General features: G+C 55.5%; 1 protein-coding gene and 1 long non-coding RNA gene across 2 annotated transcripts; both read left to right on the forward strand.

Annotated features, from left to right (window-relative positions):
- Window positions 1-5055: 5055 nt before the first annotated feature.
- On the forward strand, window positions 5056-6732 carry LOC117007511. The gene is made up of 4 exons (XR_004420149.1): window positions 5056-5386; window positions 5621-5692; window positions 5978-6040; window positions 6493-6732. It is a non-coding gene; the product is annotated as an uncharacterized LOC117007511 (long non-coding RNA).
- Window positions 6733-11604: 4872 nt separating this feature from the next.
- Window positions 11605-13970, forward strand: LOC117007696 (interferon alpha-inducible protein 27-like protein 2A). Its single transcript, XM_033081019.1, has 4 exons — window positions 11605-11743; window positions 12628-12678; window positions 13048-13209; window positions 13424-13970. The coding sequence occupies exons 1-4, from the start codon at window positions 11605-11607 to the stop codon at window positions 13576-13578; spliced, it is 507 nt and encodes a 168-aa protein (XP_032936910.1). The 3' UTR covers window positions 13579-13970.
- Window positions 13971-17909: the final 3939 nt, after the last annotated feature.

Consider the following 17909-nt stretch of genomic DNA (forward strand, 5'->3'; position numbering starts at 1 on the left):
GCAGCAGCAGGCACTGTGTTGTGCTTTCGAAGAGCTCCTGGGGATCACAGCCAGTGAACAGAAGCACATTTCCTTCCTTCCAAGCAGACTGATTAGTGTCTTCCCAGAGCATAAGCTAGAAATCCCCTGCTGACCCCCAGCTGCATCTTTAAAAGGTTTGGATTGCCTTTAGGAATGAATGCTTTGAAAGCTTTAATAAAATTGCATTGCTGATGTGTGTACGTGGTGTTCCTTGGTGTGTGTCCGTGGTGTTCCTTGGTGTGTGTCGTGGCTCAGGTCCCTGCCCTGCACCTGGGGATTTGCAGGAAGGGATTGCAGCAGGCAGTGTTTCCAGCCTTGCCCCCTGTCCCCCTGCACAGCGAGGGGCTGGCTCCACTGAACCCTGACAGTGCTGGCAGTCCCTGGGAGCCCAGCACTGCTCCAGCAAATCCTCAGGGCAGCATCGCCCTGCACTGCAGGGCCGGCAGAGCCCGAGGGGTTCAGTGGGTGCAGCTCTGCAGCCTCGGGCTCAGGACACCCACTCACTGTGATTTGGGCTGGGACAGGGGAGTTGGTCCTGCCAGACACGCTGTGCCCCACTGCTCCTGCTGGGCTGGGGCCTGTCCTGGGTCCTGGGAGCCGTGTCTGGGATCCATACAAGATTCAGCCCACCCTGCCCACCCCGATCCAGCCCACCCTGCCGCCCGATCCCCGCCGTGCCCCGTTCCAGGCTCCCTCCCCTCCGGCCCCAGCCCCGCTCACCCACCGCGTGTCCGTCCCCAGGTGGGCAGCGAGCACATCCCGTGCTCTGTGCACACCGACAGCACTGCCCCATCTGCTGCTGGCAGCTCCTGCTTTTTGTCTCTCTCTTCCTCTCTCTCTCCCCCACTCTCCTTTTCCATTTTCCTTTCTCCTTCTCTGCCTTTCCTTTTTAGTAGGGTAACTTCTTTTTTTGTTGTTTTTTTATTATCAATAAATGTTTTTCACAATACATTGTTATTTCACTTGACTTGATTTCCTTCTAGGCCATCTATTTTTAAAATAATTATAGTAATTTCATTGTTATAAGCCACACCATTTTGACTAAAATTTTGGTCTGAACCTGGAATTGTGGTTTATAATCTGGAGCGTCCAATATATGAACAAAGTTCAGAAATTTGTCAACCTGGAGGGGCGAGCCCGCAGCAGCCCCAGAGCTGGAGCCTGCCCAGACCCGAGTTGAACCAGTAAACCCCGTGATCCCGCGATTCTGTTACTAATTGGCAACTTTGTGAAAGTTGCACGCGGATCGTCGCTGCCAACGAAAGTGTGGCTAATAATTCAGTGCGGTTTATATATGGACAAAGACCTAAAAGTTGTCAACACCCGGTAGTGTGGCTTATAATTGAGGAATTACTGTACTTGCTGTTCCCCACAGTGGAAAGCAACAGGCTTCCTGCAGGAACAGGCCCAGAATGTCCTGGAGATTGGGGAGCCCCAGCCCTGCACCAGCACAGACAGCAACATCAAGAGTCAATGAGAATGAAAGTGAAACTCAGTGATTGAGCCATTTCTAGTAAATTATTTGTCCTGACATTCCCTGTTGGGATCTTTCCTGCAGCACTTTGACCCTCAGAGCACAGTACTCACAGGACAGGTTCATGGTGGGGGTTGCTGTAGTCCCATGGGGGTGTTTGGGGACAGCACCCTTTCTCTGAGGGTGGGACAATAATGGAGTGCTGCTCACCTTGCTGCACCAGTGTCGAGAGCAAGACAAGACAGAACTGAGTTACAGGCTGTGGGATGCATATGTAGAATGCCATAGCAGCACAGAGATGCTTATCTCCCCTGACCTTGGGAAGAAATGTCACTTGGCAAATGTCCTAGGGAGAGGACCCTGAGGGCATCTGCCAGACCCCTGCACAGAATGTGATCACCCTCTGGATGGATGTTAACAGAGTGTTGCTGATGGGTCAATGCTTGATAGGTCACTTATTGAAAAAAACCATATAAGTAAATACTGGGTGTTGAAGAAGGGTATAAAAGCAGCTCCTTTCTCTCAATAGGTGTCTCAGTATCCCTGTGGGTCTGAGTCCCTGCCTCCTTTATTCACACACCGGAGAAGCAGCCAGGTAGCCCTGGGCCAGGCGGGAGCCTGGGTGGGGTCTGAGGGGTCTCTGCTTTTATGGGATCTCCTGGTGAGAGAGGGGAGGCTTGGGGCGATCATGCAGGGCAGCAAAGCCTCACTGACCCCACCTGCTTGCCTTGTTCTTGCTTCCCAAGGGACCAGGCCTAGAGCAGACTCATCTCAGCTCTTGCTCACACCCAGCCCACCATGGGTAAGTTCAGTGGCTCAGGGGGTTGAGGGGCACCAAACCTGCAGTGGGACAGATCAGGGGGGCACAGGGACCCTGGGGTTTGCCCCTTCTCCCCTCTCCTGCTGGGTGTCTGCAGGGCTGAAGGAGGGTGGGGCTGGGAGAGCTGCTGCTGCCCCTGGGCCCCTGCCCTGCCTGGCACAGGGCACTGGGCTCCAACTGGGAAGAACTTTAGTGCCCACACTCCTGTTCTTCTGTCCTTTTTCCTTCTTAGCCTGTCTTCCGGTTTTCATTGCCTTTTCTGCGGGAGTCACCGCAATAATTGGACTTGTAGGTGAGCCTCTGGCATGGGATGAGCTGTTCTGGGCTTCACTGGTGGAACTGCTGGGAGGGAAGGGGCAGCACTGGTCACTGCCTGGAATTCTCTGTCCCCACTGCTGCAGCCCTGCACACTGCTCCTCTCCTGCTGCCCATGGGGTGTCCCCACACCTGCAGCCCCAGCCCTCGCTCCCTGCTCTGCTCCCTGGGTGCTTTTGGGGAGACTGGTTCTGGTGCTGGTGGCAGGGGGAGATGTGGGTCACAGAGAGCACCCTAACACTGTACTGTCCGCCCTGCAGCAGCAGCACTAGCAGGTGGTGTGCCAGAGGACCTCCCTGACAAGCAGGTTAGCAAGACTAAGGCTTTTGCTGTCGCTGGGCTGTGCTGGATGGGAACACAGGGTTCCTCTAAACACAGGGTTCTCCTGGGTATCCTCTAAAACCCAAATGGTTCTTTAACTCCACTCTGGTCTGAATCTCCCCAAACTGTTGTACAGGGGAAATCCCCAATATGGTGGGAAGAGCCAGGGCCTGCTGGGGTAGGGATCAAGGCTGAGGGCATCAAGGCTGTGCAGGCAGATGTGTGCTCTGTGGCAAGAACTTCTGTGTCCACTGGCAGCAGTGGACAGAGGAAAAAGGGAGAGCAGAAAGGACTGAGCTTGGATGTGCTAAGGAAGCAGAGCTCAATGTAAGGCAAATCTCTGCCACAACCTGAAGACACCCTTGGTGGAGAGACATTGCTGCCTGTTCCTGCCTGGTGCTGGTCCATGAACAGGCAGCCTTGATGCTTCTGGGACATGACACTCCTGTCTCTATAGGGGGATGCCTATTTGCTTTGGCTCCAAGCAGAAACCGAAGCTATGTCTGCCAGAACAATGAAAGATGACCCGTGTCCATGAACAGAAGCAGATTTCCTTCCTGTCAAGCAGCCGGATTCGTGTCTTCCAATTGCAGCAACTGGGAAGACCACACTGACCCCCAGCTGCCCCTTTCACAGATGTGAATTATCTTGAGCAATAAACACTTTGAAAGCTTTAATAAAAGTGCATGGATGGTGCAAGTGTGTGGTGCTGTTTGGTGTGTGTCGTGGCTCAGGTCCCTGCCCTGCACCTGGGGATTTGCAGGAAGGGATTGCAGCAGGCAGTGTTTCCAGCCTTGCCCCCTGTCCCCCTGCACAGCGAGGGGCTGGCTCCACTGAACCCTGACAGTGCTGGCAGTCCCTGGGAGCCCAGCACTGCTCCAGCAAATCCTCAGGGCAGCATCGCCCTGCACTGCAGGGCCGGCAGAGCCCGAGGGGTTCAGTGGGTGCAGCTCTGCAGCCTCGGGCTCAGGACACCCACTCACTTTGATTTGGGCTGGGACAGGGATGCTCTGACAGCCAGACAAGCTCTCTCACACCACTGCTGCTGGACTGGGGCCTTGTCCTGGCTCCTGGGAGCCGTGTCTGGGATCCATACAAGATTCAGCCCACCCTGCCCACCCCGATCCAGCCCACCCTGCCGCCCGATCCCCGCCGTGCTCCGTTCCAGGCTCCCTCCCCTCCGACCCCAACCCCGCTCACCCATCGCGTGTCCGTCCCCAGGTGGGCAGCGAGCACATCCCGTGCTCTGTGCACATCGACAGCACTGCCCCATCTGCTGCTGGCAGCTCCTGCTTTTTGTCTCTTTCTCCCTCTCTCTCCCCCCCACTCATTTTCCATTTTCCTTTCTCATTCTCTGAATTTTCTAGCACTTTTTTTGTGGGTACCTTGATTTTTAGGGTTTTTTTGTGTTTGTTTTTTTCATGATCAATAAATGCTTTTCAGGTACACTGTTATTTCAGTTGACTTTATTTCCTTCCAGTCCATCTGTTTTTAAAAGAATTTCTCTTTGTTTCCCACAGTAGAAAGCAACAAGCTTCCTACAGGGACAACCCCAGGGTCCAATGTCCTGGAGATGGGGGAGCCTCAGCTCTGCACCAGCAGAGACTGTAACATCAAGAGTTAATGAGAATGAAAGTTAAACTCTGTGATTGAGCCATTTCTAGTAAATTATTTGTCCTGACATTCTCTGTTGGGATCTTTACTGCAGCACTTTGACCCTCAGAGCACAGTACTCACAGGACAGGTTCATGGTGTGGGGTGCTCTGGTCCCATGGGAGGTGTTTGGGACAGCAGCCTTTCTCTGATGTGGTGGGCAAAAATGGGGTGCTGCTCACCTTGCTGCACTGGTGTAGAGAGATAAGATAGAATTGAGTTACAAGCTGTGGGATGCACCTGTAGAATGTCATGGCAGCACAGAGATGCTTATCTGCCCTGACCTTGGGAAGAAATGCCAGTTGGAGACGCCCTAGGGAGAGGACCCAGTGGGAATCTGCCAGACTCCTGCACAGCATGTGATCATCCTATAGAAGGACATCAGGAAAGTGTGGTTGACGTGGCAATGTGTGATAGGCAATTTAGTGAAAAAACCTATATAATTAAATACTGGGTGTATAACAAGGGTATAAAACCAGCTCCTATCTCTCAATAAATTTCTCAGTATCCCTGCGGTTCTGAGTCCCTGCCTCCTTCGTTCACATGCCAGAGGAGCAGCCAGGTAGCCGTGGGCCAGGCAGGAGACTGGGCTGTGTCTCAGGGATATTTCTCGTAAGGGGAGAGGACTGGGAATCTCCAGAGTGGGAGAGGGAAGGCTGGGGGTGATCAAGCAGGGTAACAAAGCCCTACTGACCCCCCCTGCCTGCCTTGTTCTTGCTTCCCAAGGGACCAGGCCTAGAGCAGACTCATCTCAGCTCTTGCTCTCACCCAGCCCACCATGTGTAAGTTGGGTGGCTTGGTGGGTTGGGGGCACAGAACATGATGTGGGGCAGATCAGGGGGGCATGGGGACCCTGGGGTTCCCCTTCTCCCCTCTCCTGCTGGGTGTCTGCAGGGCTGAAGGAGGGTGGGGCTGGGAGAGCTGCTGCTGCCCCCGGTCCCCTGCCCTGCCTGGCACAGGGCACTGGGCTCCTGCCAGGAGGAGCTCTAGTGTCCACACTCCTGCTCTTCTGTCAGTTTCCTTCTTGGCGTTTATTCCAGCTGTCATTGCATTCCTTGTGGGAGTTGCTGTAGGAGCTGCAATTGTAGGTGAGCATCTGGCACGGGATGAGCTGTGCTGGGCTTCACTGGTGATGCTGCTGGGAGGGAAGGGGCAGCACTGGTCACTGCCTGGAATTCTGCGTGCCCCTGCTGCTGCAGCCCTGCACACTGCTCCTCTCCTGCTGCCCATGGGGTGTCCCCACACCTGCACCCCCAGCCCTCGCTCCCTGCTCTGGTTCCTGGGTGCTTTTGGGGAGGCTGGTTCTGGTGCTGGTGGCAGGGGGAGATGTGGGTCACAGAGAGCACCCTGAAACTGTGCTGTCCTTTCTACAGCAGCAGCAAAGAGTCAGAATGTGTTCTTCACTGTGAATCGCTGTGGTCTGATTTTCCGTGTGGGTGAGTGGGGAGGGCAGGGGAGCTGGGCTATGCTTGGAGGGAACATGGGGCTGTATTCTCAACATACTCTGAAGCAAAACCAACTCTTTAACTCTTCCCTGATACAAATGTGCCCAAACTGTGGAGAAAGGGATCAATCCCAATGTGCTGGGAAGAGTCAGGATCTGCTGGGGTAGGGCTCAAGGCTAAGGACATCAGGGATGTGCAGGCAGCTGTCTACTCTGTGTGAAGAACTCCTGTGTCCACTGGCAGCACTGGCCGGAGACAGAAATGGGGAGTAGAAAATGCTGAACTTGGTTTTGCTGAGGGGGCAGAGCTTGCTGCAGGCCAAGTGTCTGTCACACATTGAGGAGATCCCTACTGGAGAGACATTTCTGGCTGTCCCTGCCTCGTGCTTGTCCATCAGCAGGCAGCCTCGATGCTTCTGGTACATGACACTCCTGTCTTTATAGGCGGGGAAGAAAATGCCTGCGCTCCAACCAGCAGCCCTTGGGATGCTGGCCAGAAGAAGGAATGGTGACCCCTGCCAGTGAACAGAAGCACATTTCCTTCCTTCCAACCAGCCTGATTCGTGTCTTTAGATTGCAGGACCAGGAAAACACCCTCTGACTCCCTGTTGTCCCTTACAAAACACTTGCATTGCCTTAAGGAGTAAATGCTTTGAAAAATTTAATAAAAATGCATGTCTGGTGTGTGTGTGTGTGCTGTTCCTTGGTGTGTGTCGGGGCTCAGGTAGCTGCCCTGCACCTGGGGATTTTCAGGAAGGGATTGCAGCAGGCACTGTTTCCAGCCTTGCCCCCTGTCCCCCTGCACAGCGAGGGGCTGGCTCCACTGAACCCTGACAGTGCTGGCAGTCCCTGGGAGCCCAGCACTGCTCCAGCAAATCCTCAGGGCAGCATCGCCCTGCACTGCAGGGCCGGCAGAGCCCGAGGGGTTCAGTGGGTGCAGCTCTGCAGCCTCGGGCTCAGGACACCCACTCACTTTGATTTGGGCTGGGACAGGGGAGCTGGTCCTGCCACACACGCTGTGCCCCACTGCTCCTGCTGGGCTGGGGCTTGTCCTGGGTCCTGGGAGCCGTGTCTGGGATCCTCATGGCCGGATCCCTGGGGAGCTCCTGGGGTGCTGGCAGAGCATCCTGAGGTATCACAGCTTGCACCACAAGCTCTGGGGGCTTATGAGAACTGCTTTTGGCTGCGGGCTATTTCGCTGGGGGGCTTCTTAGTGCTTTTGCTTTTGGGGCTTGGTGACTGAGGATTTTTTCAGTCTGGATGCCTTTGAGTCTTGCGGTTTTCCTCTGCCATGAGCCTGCCAAGCTTCTTTGCTCCTTTGCCCTGGTTCCAGCCTGCTTTTTGTCCTTTTTGCCCTGGCTCAAGCCTGCCTTTTGGATCTTCTGCCCTCGCAGGCTCTTGCTCACCCTCACGTCTGTCCCGCCTCCCTGTGTCCCTGCCTGCCAGACCGGTGCATCAACCCTGTGTTCCTGCCTGAGCCATCTGTGTCCAACTAAGCCCGTCCCCGATCCAGCCCATCCTGCTCACCCCGATCCAGCCCACCCTGCCCACCCCGATCCAGCCCACCCTGCCGCCTGATCCCCGCCGTGCCCCGTTCCAGGCTCCCTCCCCTCCTGCCCCAGCCCCGCTCACCCACCGCGTGTCCGTCCCCAGGTGGGCAGCGAGCACATCCCGTGCTCTGTGCACACCGACAGCACTGCCCCATCTGCTGCTGGCAGCTCCTGCTTTTTGTCTCGCTCTTCCTCTCTCTCTCGCCTCTCACTCCTTTTCCATTTTCCTTTCTCCTTCTCTGCCTTTCCTTTTTTGTAGGGTAACTTCTTTTTTAGTCTTGTTTTTCCTTTATCAATAAATGGTTTTCACATACACTGTTATTTCAGTTAACTTGATTTCCTTCTAGACCATCTATTTTTAAAAGAATTCCTCCCTGTTCCCCACAGTGGAAGAGCAACAGGCTTCCTGCGGTGAAAACCCCAGAGTCCAGCGTGCTGGAGATGGGGGAGCCCCAGCCCTGCTCCAGCAGAGACTGTAACATCAAGAGTCAATGAGAATGAAAGCGAAACTCAGTGATTGAGCCATTTGTAGTAAATTACCTGTGTTATAAATTTCCCTGTTGGGATCTTTCCTGCAGCACTTTGACCCTCAGAGCACAGTACTCGAAGGACAGGTTCATGGTGTGGCTGCTCTTGTCCCATGGGAGGTGTTTGGGGACAGCAGCCTTTCTCTGAAATGGGGACAATAACGGGGTGGTGCTCACCTTGCTTCACCAGTGTAGAGAGCAAGATAAGATAGAACTGAGTTACAGGCTGTGGGATGCACCTGTAGAATGCCATGGCAGCAGAGACAAGCTTATCTGCCCTGACCTTGGGAAGAAACGCCCTAGGGAGAGGAGCCTGCAGGAATCTGCCAGACCCCTGAACAACATGTGATCATCCTATAGAAGGACATCAAGAAAGTGTTTCTGACGTGCCAATGTCTGATAGGACGCTTAGTGAAAAAAAAGATATTAGGAAATACTGGGTGTTGAAGAAGGGTATAAAACCAGCTCCTTTCTCTCAATTTTTCAGAATCTCCGTGAGGCTGAGACCCTGCCTCTGTCCCCAGCAGAGCAGCCAGGTAGCCCAGGGCCAGGCAGGAGCCTGGTTGGGGTCTGAGGGGTCTCTGCATTATGGGGTCTCCTGCGTGGGACAGGGGTGGCTGGAGCAATTATGCAGGACAGCAAAGCCCTGCTGACCCCACCTGCCTGCCTTGTTCTTGCTTCCCAAGGGACCAGGCCTAGAGCTGACTCATAGCAGCTCGTACTCACATCCAGTCCACAATGGGTAAGTTGGGTGGCACACGGGTTTGAGGGGCACAGAACCTGCAGTGGGACAGATCAGGGGGGCACGGGGACCCTGGGGTTCCCCTTCTCCCCTCTCCTGCTGGGTGTCTGCAGGGCTGAAGGAGGGTGGGGCTGGGAGAGCTGCTGCTGCCCCTGGGCCCCTGCCCTGCCTGGCACAGGGCACTGGGCTCCTGCCAGGAGGAGCTCTAGTGCCCACACTCCAGCTCTTCTCTCTTCTTCATTCTCAGCAGCAGCTACAGCTACAGCTACAGGTAAAGCCGCAGCTGCAGCTAAAGTTGCAGGTACAGTTGCAGCTAAAGTTGCAGGTACAGCTGCAACTGGAAGTGCAGTCGTCGTTGTAGCTGTTGTTGTACTCGGTTTGGCAGTGGTCGCTGCAGGAACATATGTAGGTGAGAGTCTAAAATGGGATAAGTAGTTTTTGAACGGTTTTGTGTTCACTCCGGGGAGCTACTGAGAGTGAAGGGGCAGCACTGGCCCTGGAATTCTGCCTGCCCCTGCTGCTGCAGCCCTGCACACTGCTCCTCTCCTGCTGCCCATGGGGTGTCCCCACACCTGCACCCGCAGCCCTCGCTCCCTGCTCTGCTCCCTGGGTGCTTTTGGGGAGGCCGGTTCTGGTGCTGGTGGCAGGGGGAGATGTGGGTCACAGAGAGAACCGTAATGCTGTGCTTTTCTCCCTGCAGCAGTGAAAAATGGTTCAGGGATGAAAATTTGTGTGCAGAAGGGATCTTTTGGCGCCACTTTTGAAGCTGGTGAGTGGAGAGGTCAGGGGAGCTGGGCTGTGCTGTGTGGGAACACGAGACTGTACCCTGGGCTTACTCTGCTGCTAAAGCAGCCCTTTAACTCCTCCCTGGTGTGAATTCACCCAAAATGTAGGGAAAGGGATCAATCCCAATGTGCTGGGAAGACCCAGGATCTGTTGGGGTAGGGGACAAGGCTGAGGGTGTTAGCGTAGGCAGGTGTCTGCTCTCTGGCAAGAACTCCTGTGTCCACTGGCAGCAGTGGCCAGAGACAGAAAAGGGGACCAGAAAGCGCTTGGATTTGCTGAGTAGAGCTTGCTTCAGGCCAAGTCTCTGGCACAGACTGAGGAGACCCTTGGTGGAGGGACATTTCTGGCTGTATCTGCCTTGTGCTTGTCCATTAGCAGGGACCCTTGATGCTTCTAGGACATGACACTCCTGTCTTTGTAGGGGGAAAACAAATGGCCTGACACTGCTCTGCAAGCAGTAGCCCTTGCCTTGCTGCCCAAAGGACGAACTGATAATTACTGCTAATGAAGATAAGCACCTTTCCTGCCTTGCAAGTGTGTCTTCCCAGTGCAGGAAATGGAAATCCGCCTCTGACACTCAGCTGCTCAATGAAAAGATTTGCACTGTTTTGAGTAGTAAATGCTTAGAAACCTGTTATAAAAGACCTTTCCTGGTATGGGTGTGGTGTTGTGTGGTGTTTGGTGTGTGTCGTGGCTCAGGTCCCTGCCCTGCACCTGGGGATTTGCAGGAAGGGATTGCAGCAGGCAGTGTTTCCAGCCTTGCCCCCTGTCCCCCTGCACAGCGAGGGGCTGGCTCCACTGAACCCTGACAGTGCTGGCAGTCCCTGGGAGCCCAGCACTGCTCCAGCAAATCCTCAGGGCAGCATCGCCCTGCACTGCAGGGCCGGCAGAGCCCGAGGGGTTCAGTGGGTGCAGCTCTGCAGCCTCGGGCTCAGGACACCCACTCACTTTGATTTGGGCTGGGACAGGGGAGCTGCTCCTGCCACACACGCTGTGCCCCACTGCTCCTGCTGGGCTGGGGCTTGTCCTGGGTCCTGGGAGCCGTGTGTGGGATCCTCATGGCCGGATCCCTGGGGAGCTCCTGGGGTGCTGGCAGAGCATCCTGGGCTAGCAGGGCTTGCACCATAAGCTCTGCAGGCTTTTGGGCTTGGTGCTGTTTGACTGAGGCCCTTTATTGTGTTTTCCCTATTAAACTGCTCATTTCAACCCACGAGTTTTCTGTCTTTTACTCTTCCACTCTCTCCCTGTTCTGGCTGGGGATGGAGGGGTGTGGGTGGTGATCGAGCGGCTGCGAGGTGCTTGGGGCTGGCAGGGCTTGAGCTGCCACAGCCACCGGGGCTCCCAACAGGGCTCTGGTGTGGCTGCTGTGCCGTGACCCCCGGTACACACTGGGACCCTCGCAGCTGTGTGCCGTGACCCCGCACTCTGGAACCCCTCAGTACCCTGGCTTGGATCCCTCCTCACTCCCGTGCCCCCCTTGCTGTATCTGACCCCCCGAATAAACACTCACACTCAGCCCTTTGCCCTGGGCGTGCCTGGGACGGGGCGGTCCCGGGGGAGGATCGGGACGGTTCCAGTTTGGCACTGCGGGCAGATGAGGAACGCTGCGAGCAGGTGAGCAGAGCGGGCAGCATGGGCAGTGCTGCTTCCTTCCATCTTCCACCTTCCCCGTCCTCTTCCTCCTCCTTATCCTTTTCCTCTTGTCCCTCCTGCCTTTTTCCCTCTAAGCCGTGAGACACAGAGGCGAAGGAGCTGCCACTGGAGCAGTTGCCCAAGGACTGGCACTCGGGTTCACTGCCAGGCTGGGGGCTGCAAGTGCTGGGGTGGAGAGACTCAGGATGCTGCTGTGAGGGAGGGACAGCACTGGCCTGGATTTGCAGGTTTCTCTCTTGGAGCCCAAATTGGGCTGACATATATCCTGCTGTCACTTGGTGCAGGAAAGTCTGCCGAGATGCCCAAGAAAAAGCCAACTCCTGGTGACGAGCCCAAGAAGGAGACAACTTCAGATGAGGAATCCGGGGATGAGACAACTCCTGGTGCCAGTCCCAAGGATGATCCTGGTAGCAGTCCCAAGGGTAGGAATAGTCCAGGTAAAATGCAGGGGAATTTAGGTCAGATGTCAGAAAAAAATTCTTCACTGAAAGACTGATTGGGCACTGGAATCAGCTGGCGAGGGAGGGGGTGGAGTCACCGTCCCTGGACTGTTTAAAAAAGGACTGGACGTGGCACTCAGTGCCATGGTTTACTTGATGAGGAGGTATTAGGTCATAGGCTGGATTTCAAAGATCTTTTCCAACCTAGTTCATTCAGTTCCCAAGAGAAGCCAAGCAGATGCCTGATCCCAAGATCTCTGCCAGGCAGCCTGGCAGGCACTGGGAAGCCCCAGCAGCTTGGCCACGCTCTGAAGAGCTGGGGATGTGCTGGAGTGATAGGGGCCCTGAAAGCAAAAGTGCAGCTGGGGCTGCAGAGGTGCTGGGTGTGCAGTCAGGGCCCAGCTACCTGCTGAGTGCCTTGGGATTTGGTGTGCACCAGGAAGGGATTCCAGTGGGCAGTGCTTCCATCCCTGCTCCCTGTCCCCCTGCACAGGGAGGGGCTAGCAAGGCAGTGACTGAGTTTGTTATGAGCTCTGATTCATCTTGTGCTGGTGGCAGGTGACAGACTGGGCTGACATGTGCCCTGTGTCCTGTGCTGTTCCGGGCTGGTGGGCAGGGCAGGGCAGGGTGGGTGGGCCCGCTGGTGTGAGCCCCTTCTCCCTTTTCCTCCCACCCTGGGGGGCAGTGGCACTCACCCCACCAGGGGCCTCTTCCCAGGGGTCTTCAGGGGCTGGAGGCAGATGAAGGCAGGGGGAGGATGGAGCAGCTGCTGCTGGCCCTGGGATCCTGCTCTGCCTGGCACAGAGTGCTCTGCACTGCTCAGGGGAGCTTTGCTGTCCATGCTGCTGTTCCTCCTGCCCTCCTGCCATTTTCCTTTTCAGGGAAGAAAAAGAAAGTCATTGGAGCTGTCATTGGAGCCACAGTGGGAGCAGGTGAGGATCTGGCACTGGATGAGCAGTGCTTGGGTTCACTTCCCGGTCCCATCTCCCAGTGGTCCTGGGGAATGGGCTGGGGCTGGGGCTGGGGCTGCAAGTACAAGGACTGGGTAGAACTGGGGTGCAGTGAGGTGGAGGGAAGGGACAGCACTGGTCATAGCCTGAAATTCTGCCTATCCCCACGGCTGCAGCCCTGCTCACTGCTCCTCTCCTGCTGCCCATGGGGTGTCCCCACACCTGCACCCCAAGCACTTGCTCCCCATTCTGGCCCCTGGGTGCTTTTGGGGAGGCTTTGGGAGGTTTGGGTGCTGGTGACAGGGAGAGATTTGGGTCACTGAGAGCACCCTAACACCATTGTCCCTGCAGGAGTGGCACTGGTTGGCATCCCGTTGTTCATCAGCGCGCTGGGGTTCACAGGAGCCGGCATCGCCGCTGGCTCCATCGCTGCCAAGATGATGTCAGCAGCTGCCATTGCCAACGGGGGAGGAGTGGCTGCCGGCAGCACCGTGGCCGTGCTGCAGTCGGTCGGTGAGTGGGGAGGGCAGGGTAGCTGGGCTTCATCTCCATGGCAGGGAACACAGGATTGTATCCTGGGCTTGCTCTAGAGCCAATCCAGCCCTTGAACCCCTCACTGCTCTGAATCCCTCTGAACTCTCTGGGTTGTTTGCTGTGTCCAGTGCTTGGTCACTCAGCAGGCAGCCTCCATGCTCCTGGGACTTCACACCTCGATCTGTCTTTGCAGGAGCTGCAGGTTTCTCTCTCGGTACCAAAATTGGGCTGACATCTGCACTGAGCACAGTTGGTGGAGCAAGCGGTTTTTTGCTGTCCAAGAAAGCTCGAAAAGACAAAGCTAAAAAAAAGGACAAAAATGCAAGTGACAAACCCAAGAAAAAGTAACTCGGGTGATGAACATGAGGAGGAGACAACTCCAGACAAGGAACCCAGGAGAAGCCAAGCAGGTGCCTGACCCCAAGGCTTTGCAATGCACAATGGCAGGTGCTGGCAAAGCCCCACAGACCCCTCAGGGCTTTGCCTCCCCTTTCAAAAGTTTTGGATTTTCTTGAGCAACAAGTGCTCAATAAAGGCACTTTTGCTGCAGCAGAGATGGTGTTTGTGTGTCACTGCAGCTCTTGGGTGATGGTGGCATTAGAGGGTGACAGAGCACCAAGAGCACCATCCCCACATGAAATCTGTGAGATTCTGCTTTTCAACTGTGTATTGGTTTTATATACTGCTTTTAGATTCCAGCATCATACAGGAAAGGAGGATGGATGCAGTCTTTAATTAAGGTTAAAGGTTTTTAATCACTATTCCAGAATACAGATATGACTGAAACAAAAACTATTTTGAGGCTGTCAATAATTCACTTATTACCATACACTGAAATCTAGAAATTCTTGTATAAGAAAAAGTCTGTTTAATACAGGTGCTGATGCACTGGTGACCTAGTTACATCTTCTGAAGTAACACTTTGCAGTTTTACAGCACCTTTCATCACAGGGCTGCAAAGCATCCTGTACAATTCTGCCTCATAATGCCCAAACAAGGTAGGAAAGTCTGGCCAATTTACAGAGGGTACAACCGAGGTACAGATTGGAAGGGACAAGACATGAGGTGTCATCAGTCCTCAGCAGTGACAGGAATTGTGGGCTGGGGGATGATTTGGGGCCTTAGCTGGGGAGAAAGTTCAGGTAACATCACCCTCACCCTTCTCTCAAAGCTGCAGCCTGGCTCCCAGCAGAACAAAAAGACCTCTGCAAATTGCTCCAGCTGTTTGTGCTATAAATTTGCAGAAGAGAGGGTAAAAAGCCCAGGACTCACAGGCCCAAGCTCCTCTGTTGGCATATCCAAAGGCTCACTAAGAATCAAGACAACCAAGCTGGGGTGTGTGGCTTGTGCTGCCCACATCCACTTGGATCTTCCAAGATTAAAACCATGTTCTTGGGGTTCATTTTGAGATGTGGGGTGTAAAGCTCTGTCTAACTTCACTGCTTCATTGTAATAAATTCCCTTCTCCCACCTGGCAGGTGAAAGTCAGGTATCCCAGGTCTTGTTTCTTTAATAAAAGCTGAATGTCTGCTGAAAATCCATCAGCTTAGGGAATGTGATGTCCAATGGACATTTCAGTTCTGTGGTTAGAGGAATCCAAGCTCCCAAGTTCCTCTGAGCCTTTCATCACTTCAAAAAACGATTCTGCATCTGTGCCACACTCCCTGGAGCAGAGGCAGCACTGGTGCCAGTGCCTGAGCATCAAGGACCTCCTCAGTGAGATGTTTTGAATATAAAACCATGAATCTGACGGACTTCATATTTATATTAGTGTTTTGTCATGTACCATCAATTACCTGCCTTCCCAAAGCACCTTCCCTGCACCTTGTAACAGCTCTTCTGCCACTTGCTCTTCCTGGCATGTCCAAAACTGCTCCCTCTGAAAGCACAACACAACAGAAAACTTCTGGAATGCTCCTTGGGATTGTGGTGGGGAAACTGAAGATAAAAATGCAAGTTCTTATAACTCTGCTGCTGGGAGACTTTGGTGCCAGTGTTCAGATTATATGAGTGATTTCTTCCTTAGTTTGAAGATATCAACCTAGACAAGGGCTGGGATCAACAAAAGACCTGACTCTGTCCTGGAAGCAGCAGCAGGCACCATGCTGTGCTTTCAAAGAGCTCCTGGGGACCACAGCCAGTGAACAGAAGCACATTTCCTTCCTTCCAAGCAGCCTAATTCGTGTCTTCCCAGAGCATAAGCTAGAAATCCCCTGCTGACCCCCAGCTGCACCTATAAAAGATTTGGATTGCCTATAGGAATAAATGCTTTGCAAGGTTTAATAAATGGGCATGGCTGGTGTGGGTGTGTGTGGTGCTCCTTGGTGTGTGTCATGTCTCAAGTACCTGCCCTGCACCTGGGGATTTGCAGGAAGGGATTGCAGCAGGCAGTGTTTCCAGCCTTGCCCCCTGTCCCCCTGCACAGCGAGGGGCTGGCTCCACTGAACCCTGACAGTGCTGGCAGTCCCTGGGAGCCCAGCACTGCTCCAGCAAATCCTCAGGGCAGCATCGCCCTGCACTGCAGGGCCGGCAGAGCCCGAGGGGTTCAGTGGGTGCAGCTCTGCAGCCTCGGGCTCAGGACACCCACTCACTTTGATTTGGGCTGGGACAGGGGAACTGGTCCTGCCAGACACGCTGTGCCCCACTGCTCCTGCTGGGCTGGGGCCTTGTCCTGGGTCCTGGGAGCTGTGTCTGGGATCCTCATGGCCGGATCCCTGGGGAGCTCCTGGGGTGCTGGCAGAGCATCCCGGGCTAGCAGGGCTGTGGTGGCAGCCACAGTGGTGGCTCATGGCAATGGTTGGTGTCTTGGCTCCAGGCACAAAGATGGATGTGGACACAGGTCTCATGTGGGCAGTGTCTCTGCCTGGGCTGCAGTGGGCAGAGGCTGAGGATGGGACTGGGAGTGAGCAGGAGCTGCTCCCCACAGCCCCTGGCCAGTCTCGTGTTTCACCATGGCCTCTGGCTCCTTCCAGGGTCTCACTGGAGCTGGAGGACACAGCCAGGAGAGGAACAGCTCCGTGCCCCACACCCCCAGCCCTGCGGTGCCCGCCTCTCCCTCCCAACCCTACATACTTCTTCATATGCCCATATGGACCCGGTTGGTGTTATGGAATGTTAAGAAGTATGTATTTTTGGGCTGGGACCCCCACGCCAGAGGCCCCCATGACCAGCAGCGTCCAGGAGGCTCCTCCAGAGAGACGATGCGTCCCTGGGGCTGGTAAAAAGGAACCAGATCAATTTGCAACTGGATTTGGTCCCCTTCAACCAGCTGCAGCGGCGCATGAGCTACAGCACCCGCTGCCCCTCGCCGCTGCCGCCGTGCTGCCCTGAGCGGGCTCGGGCTGAGGAATGGGTGCGGGCAGGGGGAGAAACGGGGGTGCAGAGCTGGGCTTTGGCTGGGTTTTGAGGCAGGCAGAGTGGCTGCAGCTCGGCCCTCCAGACTGCTGTGGGTGATTGATAAGAGCCGGGGACATTCAGCAATCCCAAACCTGCTCGGGAGATGCCCCATGAAGCCACAGGAGCCCTGGCACAGCCTGAGGAGCCCCCAGCCCGGCTCGTCCTTCCCCCTCAGCTCCTGCACCTCCCGTGTGAGGCGGTCGGGGTGAAAGGGCTCCCTGGGGGACACTGCCAGGGTCTGACCCCGAGGGCAGGAGAGCCCCAGTCCTGCTGTGGCAGAGACAGAACATCAGGAGTTAATGAGTAAGTGAAACGCAGGGAGCAGTTCCAGAACTTTTCGAAAATCACCTGACCTGACCCGAAGTAACGAAGGCCTCAATCTTTCCGGTCGACCCTTGGCCACACAGAGAACAGCACACGTAGGACAGGCTTGTGCCATGGGGTGCTGCGGTCCCTTGGTGGGTATTTGGGGACAGCAGCCTTCCTATGAGGGGGGACAATAACGGGGAGCTGCTCGCCTCACTGCACTGGTGGAGCAGCCACTGAGTCCTGAGCCGGGCAGGAGCCTGGGTGGGACTGAGGGATATTTCTTGTGAGGGGAGAGGACCGGGGTCAGCTGGATGGGAGATGAGTGGCTGGGGGTGATTATGCAGGGCAGCAAAGACCCACTGAGCCCACCTGCCTGCCTTGTTCTTGCTTCCCAAGGGACCAGGCCTAGAGCAGACTCATGGCAGCTCTCGCTCCCACACACACCACGACACGTAAGTTGGGTGACTTGGGGGGTTGGGGCACAGAACGTGATGTGGGGCAGATCAGGGGGCACGGGGACCCTGGGGTTCCCCCTTCTCCCCTCTCCTGCTGGGTGTCTGCAGGGCTGAAGGAGGGTGGGGCTGGGAGAGCTGCTGCTGCCCCCGGGCCCCTGCCCTGCCTGGCACAGGGCACTGGGCTCCTGCCAGGAGGAGCTCTAGTGCCCACACTCCTATTCTTATGTAATTTTCTTTCTTAGGTTGGATTCCAGTTGCCGTTGCATTCCTCCTTGGAATCATCATTAGACCTGCACTTGCAGGTGAGAGTTTGGCACAGGATGAGCTGTGCTGGGCTTGGCTGGTGGTGCTGCTGGGAGGGAAGGGGCAGCGCTGGTCACTGCCTGGAATTCTGCCTGTCCCTGCTACTGCAGCCCTGCACACTGCTCCTCTCCTGCTGCCCATGGGGTGTCCCCACACCTGCACCCCCAGCCCTCGCTCCCTGCTCTGCTCCCTGGTGCTGGTGGCAGGGGGAGATGT

Source organism: Catharus ustulatus, chromosome 26, assembly GCF_009819885.2.
Source record: "Catharus ustulatus isolate bCatUst1 chromosome 26, bCatUst1.pri.v2, whole genome shotgun sequence".
Taxonomy (NCBI): Eukaryota; Metazoa; Chordata; class Aves; order Passeriformes; family Turdidae; genus Catharus; species Catharus ustulatus.

Excerpts from the sequence above, each read along its gene's own strand:
- LOC117007696 (XM_033081019.1), top strand. The coding sequence starts at position 11,605 with ATGCCCAAGAAAAAGCCAACTCCTGGTGACGAGCCCAAGAAGGAGACA. Across the intron at positions 11,744-12,627 it reads CAAGGGTAGGAATAGTCCAG|GGAAGAAAAAGAAAGTCATT; the intron begins GTAAAATGCAGG and ends TTTCCTTTTCAG. Across the intron at positions 12,679-13,047 it reads TGGAGCCACAGTGGGAGCAG|GAGTGGCACTGGTTGGCATC; the intron begins GTGAGGATCTGG and ends TTGTCCCTGCAG.